The following is a 14,331-nucleotide window of genomic DNA, read 5'->3' as shown; positions in this document are numbered from 1 at the left end:
TGAAGCATGGTAGGAGCATCAGCTGTTTTTATCTTTATTGAGATTGTTATTCACTTAGACAGAGCATCAGCTGTTTTACTGGCAGGAGCGAGGGGGAGGTTTAGCTCAGGAGGTAGAACGGGTTGGCTGGCAACCGCAGGATTGCCGGTTCGATCCCCGGCTCCTCCTAGCTGAGTGCCTGGTGTCCCTGAGCAAGACACCTCACCCCAATTGCTCCTGACGAGCTGGCTGTCGCCCTGCGTGGTTGACTCCACCGTCGGTGTGTGAATGTGTGAGTGAATGGGTGATTGTCAGTCATTACTGTAAAGCGCTATATAAGGGGCCGTCCAGACGAAGCAAAGCAAACGTTTTTTCTCCTTTTGCCTTGCCATCGTTTCAAGAAAATCCGCGTCCAGACGAATCCACTGAAAACGACTCAGAGCGCTGTAGTACATATTCCAGGCCTATATGTGGCGCTGTTTCTGCTACAAAAATGCAGAAGAAGAGACGGAGCGTGACCGGATGTTTGCCTTTGCTGTGGCAACACGTGAGAGCTACGGCTAAATATCCACCCGACCACCCGATCAATAAACACCCATAAGATGACAATTTGGCCCGTATAAATAAAACCAACAATAAGCATCAAAAGCCGTCACTACGAGCACGGAGGCCGCCGTTCTTGTTGTTGTTACGAGACGTCGCGGGGGAAGAAGTCAGGCTCGAGGGTCGAGGAGCGGGGCGATGACGTCAGCATATTCGTTTTCACTGTCCACAAGAAAACGAGCACGAAACGGAGGGGTGCCATTTTTTTTCTTTTCCACGCTGAGAGCTGGTTTCAAAAAAGTGCGTTTTCACGCCGCAAAAGCACCGGATTTGTATGGACGGAAGGGCGAAACGCACAAGACTTCTGCGTTTACGCACTGAAAATGTTTTCAGGCCCTAAGTGAACCTCGACTGGAATAATTATGGACTTTCTTTAAAGTAATAAAAAAAAGAGATCTTGAAATTTTCAGATACGTTTATAAAACATCTAGAAACATCATTTTATTTGAGATCTTGCAAAAACAACTCTCTAAGGAAATTTGAGAAATGTATTACCTCGTTGTAGTTCCGTGAAGACACACATTTACTTGCACATCCTGGGAAATGGGTTGCTATAATTCGTCCGCCTTCAGCATTTCTTTCAGTCTGTATGGCTGAAGGTGATTGGCAGTGATTGCAGTTGGTTGTGACACCTGGACAGCATCAGCAGTCTGAAGTGTTATTGCGGATATGTAACTGTTATCTCACCTGCCAAATTGCTCCAGTGGTATTGAATGGCCTGTCAATGTATTGGATGCCCAATTCAATCGTCTCCCAAATTGAGTGTGGCTGTTACTGGGTTTAATAGCCTCGCGTCTGTGATGAGAAAGCAGCAGAGTATTTTGTTTAGCTGAGCTCCATGCAAGCAATCTCCATTTCTAAAATGCCTGTGGTAAGGACAGCAGATTCAGCATTAGTCCACATTTTACTGATAGGTGCACTGATTCATTGCCCTGCTGCCTGATCCGGTAATTCTTTGGCACAAGGACACAAACAGATAATATTATGTAGATACACTTATATTAATTTAACTTACACCTATGAGAATACATCAGAAGTCACTTTAGGATAATATTTGGTTGGTTACTGATATCAAAACACAACATCCAGGAAGTTTTTTCCAACACTTTTTAGTAGATTGTCAGTATAAATAATAACCTCACATCACATCTTCAGAATGTATCATGTGCTTCCAACTCTTTTGTTGTCATTGGATCATGTCCCATCAAATAGTTCACTAACTGAAATGGGGAAATCAGCGCACAGTGAATTTTTTGTTTACGTTTTGATTTTGTAGCAAATTTGGCACCAACCCTCAAAGAAAAATATGTTATCCAGAAAGATTACCTGCACGAAATCAAGCTCAGAGAGTTGATAAGAACAAAGGTTATTATGTCTGGTTGCCTCTGCAGACCAGACATTCCTGTCTTTTCTCAGAAACACCATGGTTTAGCTTAATATCAGAGTCACAACCTTGGAAGGATATGAAAATGCACTGAGAGGAAGTCGGCCCCGACCACGGTGCTGAGTGCTTTTTATTTTCATCATAGTCATCGCAAAGTCTAGACATGGCAATTCAGCCCTCCAGTCTCTGGACTCCTTTCAGACGGACTAAGCTCGGAGGTCTCTGTCTCTCCTCTGCATGGTTGTCAGGGTGTCTACCCTTGACTAGCTCCAAGCATGTTTTACATTCAGTGTGTATGCAAAGCTGCTTCTGGAGCACTTTATGCAGGCTGCAGCTCATCAGACATTGCCGTGCCCTTAACCCTCCATCCTCCCCTTCCTCTCCTCTCTCCTGTGTTCCCTCTGCCGTGTTCATCATCTCAAAATAAATCCAACACTGCTGTCACTGCTGACGTGATACCAACACGACATCACTGGTGCTATGACAACACCAAGTCCACCCTTTCTCTCAATCACAGGTCTATTTTGGGCTTTCACTGAATGTTCCAAATTATGCACCACAACACATTAAGACTGCGACCTTTCAGCCCTTGTTGCCTTTGAGGCGAAAAGAACATTAGTTTCATTGTCCAGAATCCTGTCATCACAAAGCCTGCTCTTATAAATCACAAATTAAAGAGATAAAAGCAGGATATTTTCTGTCTAAGCCAAAAAAAAAAGTTTCCAGTTGAGCTGTTTCTGATCCAGACCGAGAACTGCAGGCCTGAATCTGACAGTTGTTGATATATATATATTTTTTTTTATTTTTTTTGTAAAATAAAGGCTGCAACATTCAGTGTAAACATGAAGCTTCTCATAGTGGAATGAGGGGCAATTACAGAGAAGACGAGGGAGGGAACACACATTCCTGCTGGCAGTAGGTTTGTAGTTTGGGGGGGTGGAATTATAGAATGAAGGAGGGAGCAAGAAGGGAGGGGGAGCAAAGAGTGTGAAAGAGTCAATGGGGGGGGGGGGGGGGGGGCTACAAACAGTACCCTCCCTCCCTCAGTTCTTCAACTGATCCCTGCATAGTCAGTCTGCTGTGGATTTTCAAGGGGACTATCAATAATCATCTGATGTGAGGCTTGAAATGTTCCCCTCTGTGATGTGTGGGATTTATCTTGGCTTCTGTGGAAATGCAGAAGTCACAATGTCTGGTCGTGCCCAATAAGGTAAGTCATTGTATTTGCTGCTACATGTTTTTATAGTTTTATAGCACTGTGTGTTTGGCTGTGTTAATAGATAACAGAGACAAATGGCTGTCCGGCCTCAAACCTCCCACGTTCCAAAAGAGGTGCTAAATCACACCGCCAGTAACACTCTGAGTCAATGTTTGGCCCATAAGCATAGGGTTGAATGCATTTAAAAGTGTAATTTATCAGATGCAAACAAAGCTATTATCTTCTTTTGCCTTTAGGGTTTGTATTTATTCTCATTGGTTCCCATCATTGTTTGCATTTCCATCCTCTGTAATTTCATATGTGATGTGTGTGTGTGTTGTGACCATATCCTGGGGTCTTCAAAACCTGTATTTAGGGTGGGGTTTCCAACTCATGTTTGTACCTGTAGCACTCCTGTGTCGGGAACAAATTCACCTATAACAGCAGGCGGTGAGCCATTGTATTGTTCTCCATTCACTGCCAGACGCAAACAATACAGCTTGTGTCTATGTTGTTGTAATGACAAAGCAGTGGTGGTGGTGGTGGCTATGATGGTGAGAAAGAGATGTTGAATTGCAAATGTGAGAGATGGTCAAAGTCAAGGAGAATTCCCAGAGTGCATCCTGGAGGGGGGTTGGGGGACTTCATGATGTGCGAGTTAATTTAAAATCGTGGCTTTGTGTCTGAAAGCCCGCTGTGGGGAGAGGGGGTAAGAAACGGTCATCTGGTGTCATAGTTATGGAAATGTATTGGCCGATCAAGGCTTAGCAGGACAGGAGGTCAGGCTCGGGCTTTCAGTCTTGTAAATCTTGACAATTGTCCTGTAATGACGGGAGGGAAGCAAGCTTTGAAAAACACAAACTGAGTTCTTTTTAAAAGCTTTATAGGAAAACCATGCAATGGGAAGATTTTTCCTCATTCTTAAATAAACCTAACAAAAATATTCTCTTGAGAGTCAAATATTTTTAACTGAAAATCATTGTGCAGTAGGAACCGGTTAAATTGTAGATTTACAAGCCCACAAAGTCATTTGTGGTCTTTCAGAGACTGTGTTAGAAAAGTTACCCTGTATAAGTAGTAGATTGTATTGCTCGTGTTGGAACCACAACTCAAACCACTGCACCTTGTTGCACTGTGAAAGCCAGTAGCACTATATGCAATAACATTAATATTTAATTAATTAAATGTACCTTATTTGGTTCATTAATTACATTGACCACAGTGTTAGGTTCATCCTCAGTAGGTTGTTCTTTTTTGCAAGGCCTTTAGTTCTGTAAATGAGAAAGGTGTGATGGTACTGACTCTGGTTGAAATCTGACTTCCGGAGGTACATTCTACCACAGGGGGATAAAAAGGGTCTGTACTGGAAAATATGATCAGGACTGCTCGGAGGAAATGGACACATTTTCTACCCAGCTTTGTGTTATCATGTGTGTCAGGATCCACCACGGCTCTGCTTCAGTGCTCAATGCAACACTGAAGCAGTTGAGAGCTCCAGGCGTGTGGTATAGAGCTAAGGAATGGTTTCACCAAGGACATCAAATATCCTTACTGCGTTTAAACATTGGACATGTGATGAAAGAACAACACAGTCTAAAGATTGGTTGTTCTTACATCCGGAAAGAGTTAGGCTCACACGGATGCAGTCTCATCCCATCATCTAGTCTACCAGGTTAAGACGTCCTCTCCCTTCTTGAGAATGTATTTGTCACGTCAACTGAAATGTTTATTCCCTGCTCATTCATATTGTAATGTTGAAAAGTGGGCCCGAGCTGAGCTGTGGAGTGGAGTTTGTCAGCCTACTATAAAATGCATCGTATTCTTACTCACTAACCTAAAAGCAACTGGTTGCCTCTGTCGAAGAATATCCTGAGTGGTTCAGATATAGAAAACACATTTCCATTTCCAGTTGCTGCTCCTCTATGTCCCTAGCATTGCATTTATTTTGCTGCCAGCAAAGGGACATTCAGGCAAAGACAAGGCAGCTGCCATTCTGAGATTGGTAGGTGAATGGCTCATTCAGACATCAACATCCATTCATTGCTGTGTTGTTACATTGGCTGTGAATATAATCAGAACATGCATTATATTTTAGACAGATTTAGATTTTCATTTTATGTGATGCATGATTGCATGGCCAGCTGTGCTCAATGGAATTGTGCTGCTGACACAGGATTTCATTTTACATAACTTCAGATTCAGTGAAATACACTTGAGCACATACAATTACCATTACCCCTATATTTGCATAGTCGCTGTACGAATGTATCTGGTCCTTTGTCCTTACAGTTGTATATAGATTACAAAGTATTTTTTCTATTCACCTACAAGCAGAATATTAACGTTTCTTTGCTATTCAGCTGAAGACCAAGTGAGAATGCCAGTGAGACATTGGCAGTTGCAGCAAAGATACAGCATAGAGATAAACATATATTATTGTTTCCACCAATATCTTATTTCAGCTTCCAGCTCATTTTCATATAAATGATGCTGTGCCAGTGCTCAGTAGATAACATCACCTGGTGCATGCAGGATTGATATTGTTGATCACAAATCTATAATCATAAAAGTGTCGGGCACATTTGCTCCTTGTGTGAAAGGGAATCGTTTGGTGCCAGACTGTGGAAGAGCGAATTGTAAAAGTCTGGAATGTGAAGCACGTAAAGGAAGACTGGTGTTGATGCTCATGTAGCCAAGGGAGACCTTTTCACCAACAGTGACAGGCTATGAGAAGGTCAACGACACAAAGTCTCTGGTGATTTTGGTTGTGATGTTTTGTCACACAGCGACTGCAGCTTTTTTTCATTACATAAAGCATTTTTATGCACTTCCCAGATGAATACTTCCATCGCAGACTGTTAAATATTGATCTTGAACTCTTGTGTGATCTGGCTGTCACTATCTGGCAGTGAACATTTCTTCAACATCTGATGCTGTTTCACATTATTGGGAGTTAAGTTTGAGGGACTTTTAAAAGATTTTCTTTGGCACTTTTGCTTGCATCCAAATCTAAGTGCAAATGCAGGAAAGAAGGGGAAATGGATCATTGTTGCTCTAACACTGTCTTCTGCGATGAATATAGAGACTAGAGATTTAGAGAAGGAACATTTGAGGAGGATAGAACAAATGTGAGGTTAATTTACTTAGGATGTTTGCTTATACTCAGTTATTCAACAGATTTCTTTGTTCTGGCAAATCCAAATTTTCAAAGGCGATAAGTGGGTCTTGCATGTTTCTGTTGGACACACAAATGAAGAATAATTTGTTGCTAAACCTCCAAGTTTCAAACAGCGTTGTCAGTTGCCCTCTAATCTGAACACGTAATACATTCTCCTCAAATGGAGTAGTTCAGGAACTTGTACGGACTCATTTTTAGATGCTGTAATAATTTTAATTGGCATATAATAGATACTAGTTTTAACAGAAATCCAACCCTCCCTATACCACATTAAAAACCACAGATCCCTCTTCTCATAGAGGGGGATCACCAAAACCACATGTATTCACCCCTCTTTCTCTTAACAGTGGTCTGTGGCTCACGTATACAATTAACAGCTGACTTCAAAGGTTGTCAAGGAGGAGCTAAAGAGCCGTAAGCAGGATGTGGTCTGATAGCACCTTGGTTGTGACCATCTGGAGAAGCAAATTGCTGGCATTGATGATGGAGATAAAAGTACTCTGGCACAAAATGACCTCACAGAATCTTGTCTCATAAGCCAGAGTGGAAGAAAGGAAAAAGACAATGGTTGTCCTTAGCATTGGATCTTTTTACGAGTGATATATTATATGATATATCATCGGTTCTCAAGGCAGTTAAAAGGCATCTGATTAAGTTGGTGATCATTGAAGTAAATATAATTTTAACCAGTGACCATGTGAGCCTATAAACATCGGGAAACCTACAGTGGACAAAAGACTTGTTGATCAAACAAAACGGTCCCATACAGCTAAAACACCAGCTGAAGCAGTGACCTCTGCACACAGTTGTGCCCTTGAGAAAACACTGGCAGATACAAAGATACCACCAGGCTAAACAAAACCAGCTGCTGCTCAACAACAGGCTCCAAAATGAATAATTATCGCAAAGAATATAGTGTCCATTTAGGGACTATCTTTTTCAACCCGAAAAGATGTGCAAACAATGCAGTACCACCCTTTATAGACCCTGATAGTAAACCCGGATTAAGTTACAAAAAGACATCAAACTCCTGACTCCTTGGCATATTGGGACACTAAAGCCTGATTGGATGCTCAGAGTAGCTCAATACTCTTGTCCATTTTGAATAATATATATTAGGGTAATAACTAATTTATCCCTTTTCACCTGTCATAAAAAAGTAGTTATGCAACATTTACAAAGAAAAAGCATTAGTTTACATAACAATCTACTTCTGTATTCCACATGAAAAAGGCAAATTGCCAATCGTCCTCCAGCATCTACCTTTAGTTGCTGTTGTCTTGCCAGCTCCAACACCCCCAGGTCATACCCAGCACCACCATTTGCAACCATCTTCCGAAACATGAAACTAATTCTGCCGAAAATTTAAAAACTTTACTACGTCAATGCAGCTGATATAGTCAGAGTAGCTGGTGAAAATGGCCAATATTAGCAATGACATTATAATTATTTGGACCAATATTTTTTTTACTTTATATTCTATTTTTTTCAGCAGCTGTATTTACTACAGATCCTTTTTGGATAAGCTGTATAAATCTTACTCGACCAGCCAAAGGCTGGCTGATCTATTCAGTGCCACGACTTGGCACAAAGCTATTCCAAGACAAGTGGAACTGCTTTCATTATCACTGAAAGCCTCCTTTTCCAGCTGTTTGCTATTCAGGGTTTCTAGGGCTACATATTCAAGTCAGAAAAAGACTCTTTTGCTACATGACAGTGGTATATAGTTCTCTGTAGAGCTATTTAACGAAGACTGGAGGAAGTACTTATTTTGTTCATCAACATGCCAAATGAATGCTACAGCGGTGTGGATGTTTGCCACAGACGTGAACCTTTTTTAAAGAGGATGAAAGTTTTGTTGACGCTAAATTTCCTTCAGGCAAGAGATTGCTGTTTGGTATTCCTATTTGTGCAGAAGCATATGACTATATCAGCGGGGAAATTTGAGCTGTCCTGAATGCGGTCTTTCAGTGGTAACCCCCCTCCTCCGTACTACTACCTGTGTTATTATCTCTAGAGACCGGAGTTTTCAGATTATAGGGTTTTGTGTTGCAGCTTGTAACTAGTCGGCCTGATGCATTCTTGCCTTTCACCAATGAGGTTAGGTTAAATGACAGGAATGTGTCAGAGCAACATAAAGAGACATAATCAGATTGTGTCTAAGATCTATTGCATTATGTGTCAGATTCCAATGGGTTATGCAAGTAAGCACCTCTTCAGATCCATCTGGTGTTTTTATAGTTTTATGTCTTCTGCATGGAGCTCATGAGTATAGGAATGTGTGACCAGGTGTTTCACACTGTTGGTAGATTCTAACTTGTTTTGAAAGTCCATAAGTCAATTTTTAGCCATAGGGCAAAGCATTTCAGCTAATAATGTAAGCAGCTTGACATTTTTGTCCTTGGGGATCTAAAGAAGAAGAGCAGGTGGGGATTAGGACAGTTTCTCAAGTTCCTGTTCCAGCAGGCCCAAATATTTGTCGAATACAAACTGGGCTTTTAAGTGGTCTTTGATGACAAAAGGACCTTAAATCTTCATGTCACATATTTCAAGAATGACACGATCTCATGGCACATGCGATCGGAGTCTCAAAACATTGATGTGAAATTGAGTGGCTCGAGCATAAATCAGAATATTTGTTCCAATATTAACTGGATTTCATAGTTTCTGAAGTGGATGTTTGTACATCAGCTGCTCATTTAGAAGCAGCTTGATGCTTTTCCTATACTGACTGTTCATAACCTCCAAATAGGGTGATAGCTATGGTGAATTTCTCTGTAACCTTTGTTCTGCTAATCGTGAGTCACAATAAAACTATTCTTCTTTGTGATCTGTGGGTGGATGGAATCTCTTGTGGTTATGTATTTCATTAAGGGCTTGTAATGGATGAATCCTCTGAGACTTCTGCTGTCCTCTTATGCAGCCTGCTGGAAATTACTCATACTTGGTTCCTCACTCAGTCACACAGCCAAATTACTGGCAGCTTTTTGCAATCTAATTGTTCATTTCCATGTATTTGGTTGCATATGAAGGAAGAAAGACCGGCTCACCGACTAATGTGTGTATTTCTAGAAGAACCCACTGGCTGGCCCTAGTGATTCGGTGCTCTACAACATATTTTCCAACACTGACATTAATAAAGACCTGATTATTGATTATGTGCACCAGTACCATTGCTGCTTTAGAGAATGTTGTGTAGAACCTGAGGTAATATTCCGGTAAATGTATATTATATATCTGTATATTCTAAATACTGTGTTCTTATACCGTAAAATCATGTTCTGTTGTCTCTTTGAAAATCTCCTAAAAGTAGCTTGCTGATCCATCATGGATTCTACTGCAAAAGGATTTTACTGTAAAGCGAGAGTGTTCAATTCCTGTAAACTCAAACTAACAGTGATCTTGTGGCTTTGAACCCGGAGCTGTGCTTGTGAGATTTAAATCTCCCGTGAACATGCTGATTTGATAGTGGCTTAGTGGACTTGTCCATGTAGGACCACTAATTTAACTTAGTTCTCATGTGAGTTTGAAACTTGATTTTATACGATTTTACCTCTCTAACTCTCTTCTAATCGATTTAAATTTTTCTGCTGACTTTGCTGCAGAATTAATCAGCTGTTTTCATTTATTAAATATCTTTGATCATGTTGGTGTATTTGCTAAACAACTGGTCCTTTCAGGGCTGAACAAATATGGTTTGTGCTGTAAGATCCCAGGTCAGAGCACAGTGGGTTGCCTTAACTGTACCAGCCGATGAAAACCACATCTTGTGCTATTTAAGCCCCTCATCTCAGCTTGAAACAGCCTAATTTCCATAATATTAACATTGAAACCACAGAGAACATTAGCAAATTGAGCACAACAACATATAAAAGCTCTTCTTTATAACAGCAGACACTACGTTCATAAATACTTACCCGTAGAACTGTCAAAACGATTCCCGTAGGGCTTTTTTATTTATTTACTTGCAGTTTTATGAAGCCCAGGGAAGATCAGAGCTTAAAAAAACTGGACATTTTGTTTCTCTCCAGGGATGACAGCTGCAGGGCCATTAAACTTTCACCTTTCACATATGAAAAAACGAAATGGTACTGTGTGGGAAAGAGTACAAGCCTAGAGGTACCCCTTGGTATACTGTTTGTGCTAGCATTGTGAACATGTTTGTGTCCCTCGGTGCATCTCGTATGTGCAGTGGCATTTCCTAGTTCTGCACCCTCTTTTGTTTTCTCTTATTTTCCTTTACCAAATGAGATTTGATTTAACAGGCAATAAAATGCACGGCTATATGAAAGATAAATCGTTTTCCATCAACGTCAAACATTGTACATTGCGGTAGTGATGATGGATATTGAGTGAGCAGAATGAAAAGGGGAAAGGAAGCAACATAAGGTGGAAAAACGGGGTCAGCTCCAGTTTACGTAACGCCCCTCTTCACAGTAAGCCCGAGTGAATGCAGCAGCAGAGGGTTGGGCTCCCACTCATCTGCGGCTACACACGAAAAAACATCGCACCCCCAAAGGGTCTGTCCTAAAAGGAGTGTGGGGGGGGGGACACATCAGGAGGAACAACAGCCACAACATGGATGGTTAATCTTCTGTCCCATCTGTTGATGGTCCCAGGCAAAGAACAAGACCCTTAGAGATCACGCTGTCCAGCCCAAAGGCAGTCCAAATGTGCATTATGGTCAAAATGTTTTGACCCCCATCCCTCCAGCTCCCAGTCCTTTCTAATGCAGGATGTAGCTCTTGAGAAGTGACAACAACAATGCTACATGGACTATTCATTTCAGCTGTGAATAACCCATGTTCTCTCTCGCTGTCACAGTGCTCATAGTGTCATTATGTCTCCACTTCACACAACCCCTGTGCATGTTGAAAGGGGTTGAATGGATCACTTCCTCTGTCAAAATAAGGGGGCTGTTTTTGTAGCCGGCCACTCTGGACAAAAAACAAGTGTTAACTTTTCTATCTTGAGCTGCAGATTTCTTTAGACACAAACCAGTTTTTAACCATAACATGCATAATTGGAAGGTCATCAAAAATGATTTCTCATCACTTTTCAGAGCTTTGTGGATCGTGCCATCAGCTGAAGGACCAAACTGTCTGAGGATCCAGTGATAAACACAATGCCAGAAAAATCAACACGATCCTGCCGGTAGGCTAACATTCAAAAATATCTAATTTGATGTCTGTTTAGTAGTGATTATGTTTACGTATGGGTTCTGTTGTAATTAATATAAGCTCTATGTGAAATTCTTTTCAGCCTCTGAATCATGGGGAATGTCGAGAGCCAGAACGGGGACCACGCCCTCTACGGTAACGAACATGGCTATTTGTCACGCAAGCACATGTCTCGGTCTCTTCGCATCTCCAACAAACAGTCCAGGCGCTCTCGACATGCTTCATCAGGGAAAATAGAGCACAGGAATTCTGAGACGAGCACACGCTCAAGTAGTACCCCTAGTATCCCACAATCCCTGGCTGACAATGGCCTGGAGCCCTTCAACGAGACCAATATTCTCCCAGACTTTGGAAGCCCTATTTGGGTTGACCGCGTGGCCATTAACCTGCGGCCTGTGTCCTTTCACCATGACCTGGCGAATCCCTCTGTGCACATGAATACGATGCACGTGACCCTACCTGGCCCCACTGCAGAGGAGGTTCAGGACGAAGACGTGTACACAGGCGAGTTGACATACCTCCAGAAAACCCGGGACGCCTCCAAGGACACCGTCAGCTTCACAAAGAAGAGGTCCAAGTCTGCAGACATGTGGCGAGATGATAGCCTGGAGTTCTCCTTGTCAGACCTCAGCCAAGAGCACCTGACCAGCACGGAGGAGATCATTGACCTGGCCAACGAGAGGGACGTCATTGACTGCAAAGGACATCTGCAGTCCAGCCCCACAGACTCTGCTGACAGGGCGAACTCCCTGGACGAGCTGTATAGCCAAAAGAGCTCTGCCCGCAGGCAACCCCACGGCCGCTACGCTAAGTGGCATGATGCCAACAGGGCTACCAGGGAGGGCGAGGACGATAAGATGCTCTCCCCTTCAGAGGAGGATGGGAACACCTACGGTGCATATACCCTCCCCTGCCGGCGTTCCCACTGCCTGTCAGAAGGCCTGAGCAGCCACCAAGCTGCCATGTGTGCCAGTATGCAGGGCAGGAGGGCGCAGACTATACAGGTAAGATAAAAGTCATTTCATATTGTGCTGCTCTTTTAAAACACCAGTTTGGCTCAAACTTAAATAAAACATGACACAATTCGTGTAAAACAGAACAAATAATTTCCCCCATCCATGAAAATGTAAACCGTGTATTCATGTCCATTTTATTTGGTTAAATGTCAGACCTGAACTGTTGAAGCTGTGTCATGGCTTCATGCTCCTCGGACAGAGTGTGAAAAGCTGTGCAGAATGTTAATGTAGCCTGTTGGCATGACCAATAAGACAGCTACTTTCATTTATTTCTTTTCCTCCCATTGTGTCTGAGCGTTTCCTCTGCTGCATTCACCACACAGATAATAAGCTGCTGAAACAGATTAAGTGGAAAAGAAAGCTTATGTCAGGGGAGCGATGTGTTGTCTCCAAATTAAACTGTTGTTTTTCTTGGGAGAGGGAACTGCAACAGGGAGTAGGGGGGTGGGAGCTTAAAGTGACTCCCTGTTTGAAATGCCTCGGCCTTTTGTCATGATAATGAGGGGAGGCCTGTGGAAGAGTGTAACAGTAAAACGTGTATGGTGGCCCTGTCACTGCGGGGCACCGTCAGCCCTAGAGAATGGAGCTCTGGGGCGCATGATTGGGTCATGTGATCAGATGGAGATACCGAGCTCAATGTAACCCCCTTCATCTCCCAGGAGCCTTTGGCCATGTGGGTAGGCGAGGGCAGACCCTGCGGTGCCACAGGGAGGGCAGGCTGTACTTACACAACAGCAGACGCTTTCCTGTGAGTAATTAATTTTAAGCAGATACTCAGGATTAAGCAACCCATGGATTCTCGTTCGGCCTCTGTGTGCAGTTTTTACGACGTGTTTAGAAGACTGGCTCCATGATGTATGTACATAGGCAGCTCAGTGAGGGTAGGAGGTATCCATAGGACTTCATTCTTGGTGATGAAGAGAGTGTGGCTGCCATGCCATCTCACCTGTCTTCTTCTGACATGACGCAGGATGTCACAGCCGGGGAGGGGAGCGAGTACGAGGACAGCGGCATCGACGGGGTGACGGCGGAGGCTGAGCACCAGTCCCGACGCTACAAGACCATGTCGGCTTCTTTCTCCGTGTGCTCGGCGGCTGGCAGGAGCATGTTTGCCGGCAGTGACAGCGGCAGCAGCAGCGGCGGCGGGGCCAGCGAGTGCGTGCAGGGCGTGTACGAGAACTTTCGCCAAGAACTGGAGATGAGCTCCTGCCAGACGGAGAGTTTGGAGGAGGCAGGCTCCGCCCTGAGTGACGAGCAGAGCACCATGAGCTCCGCCTACCAGTCTGACGCGTTGCTCAGCGTCACTCAAGGGATGGTGCGCAAAGCTGGCCGGCTTGCCGTCAAGAACTTTCTCGTCCATAAGAAGAACAAGAAAGTGGAGTCAGCTACGAGGCGCAAGTGGAAGAGTTACTGGGTTTCCCTTAAAGGTTCGTTATGCCCTCAGTGTGTCCGTAACATTTACATATTATTATTCCATAATCTTGTATAGTAATACCATTCAGCCAACACTGTAAATTTATGTTGTTTGTTGACATACAGTAGCTCAAAATGTAATTTACAGTAGCTCAATAAACCAAGCTATAATTCACCTCATTGTAAAATGTTATGTCCTAACTGGGCTTGAAATCAAATAAGTACTGGAATGATCATGATGCCTCCTTTTGCTGATAAGTCAGCCATGCTGCACTTCTTAATGTTGGCCACTGGAGAGCAGAAATTGCTTGAGCAAATCTGGCTTTGGAGAGTATCATCCTTATTCTTTCTAGAAAGCAGGCCAGCCAGAGTCTTTGCTA

General features: G+C 43.1%; 1 protein-coding gene across 2 annotated transcripts in view; it reads left to right on the top strand.

The window, feature by feature from the left end:
* The window catches only part of LOC311020277 (rho guanine nucleotide exchange factor TIAM1-like), a 39,097-nt gene that overhangs the window by 7,779 nt on the left and 16,987 nt on the right, over window positions 1-14,331 (top strand). For both annotated transcript variants that reach the window (XM_084020238.1, XM_084020239.1), the window contains exons 2-4: window positions 11,405-11,496; window positions 11,605-12,526; window positions 13,509-13,965. In XM_084020238.1, the coding sequence (XP_083876364.1) occupies window positions 11,615-12,526; window positions 13,509-13,965 (1,369 nt within the window). In that variant the 5' untranslated portion in view covers window positions 11,405-11,496; window positions 11,605-11,614. The remainder of the gene's footprint in view (window positions 1-11,404; window positions 11,497-11,604; window positions 12,527-13,508; window positions 13,966-14,331) is intronic.

Source organism: Eutrigla gurnardus (assembly GCF_963514095.1).
Source record: "Eutrigla gurnardus genome assembly, chromosome: 10".
NCBI classification, from domain to species: domain Eukaryota; kingdom Metazoa; phylum Chordata; class Actinopteri; order Perciformes; family Triglidae; genus Eutrigla; species Eutrigla gurnardus.
This window is presented reverse-complemented; position numbering and strand designations above follow the sequence as displayed.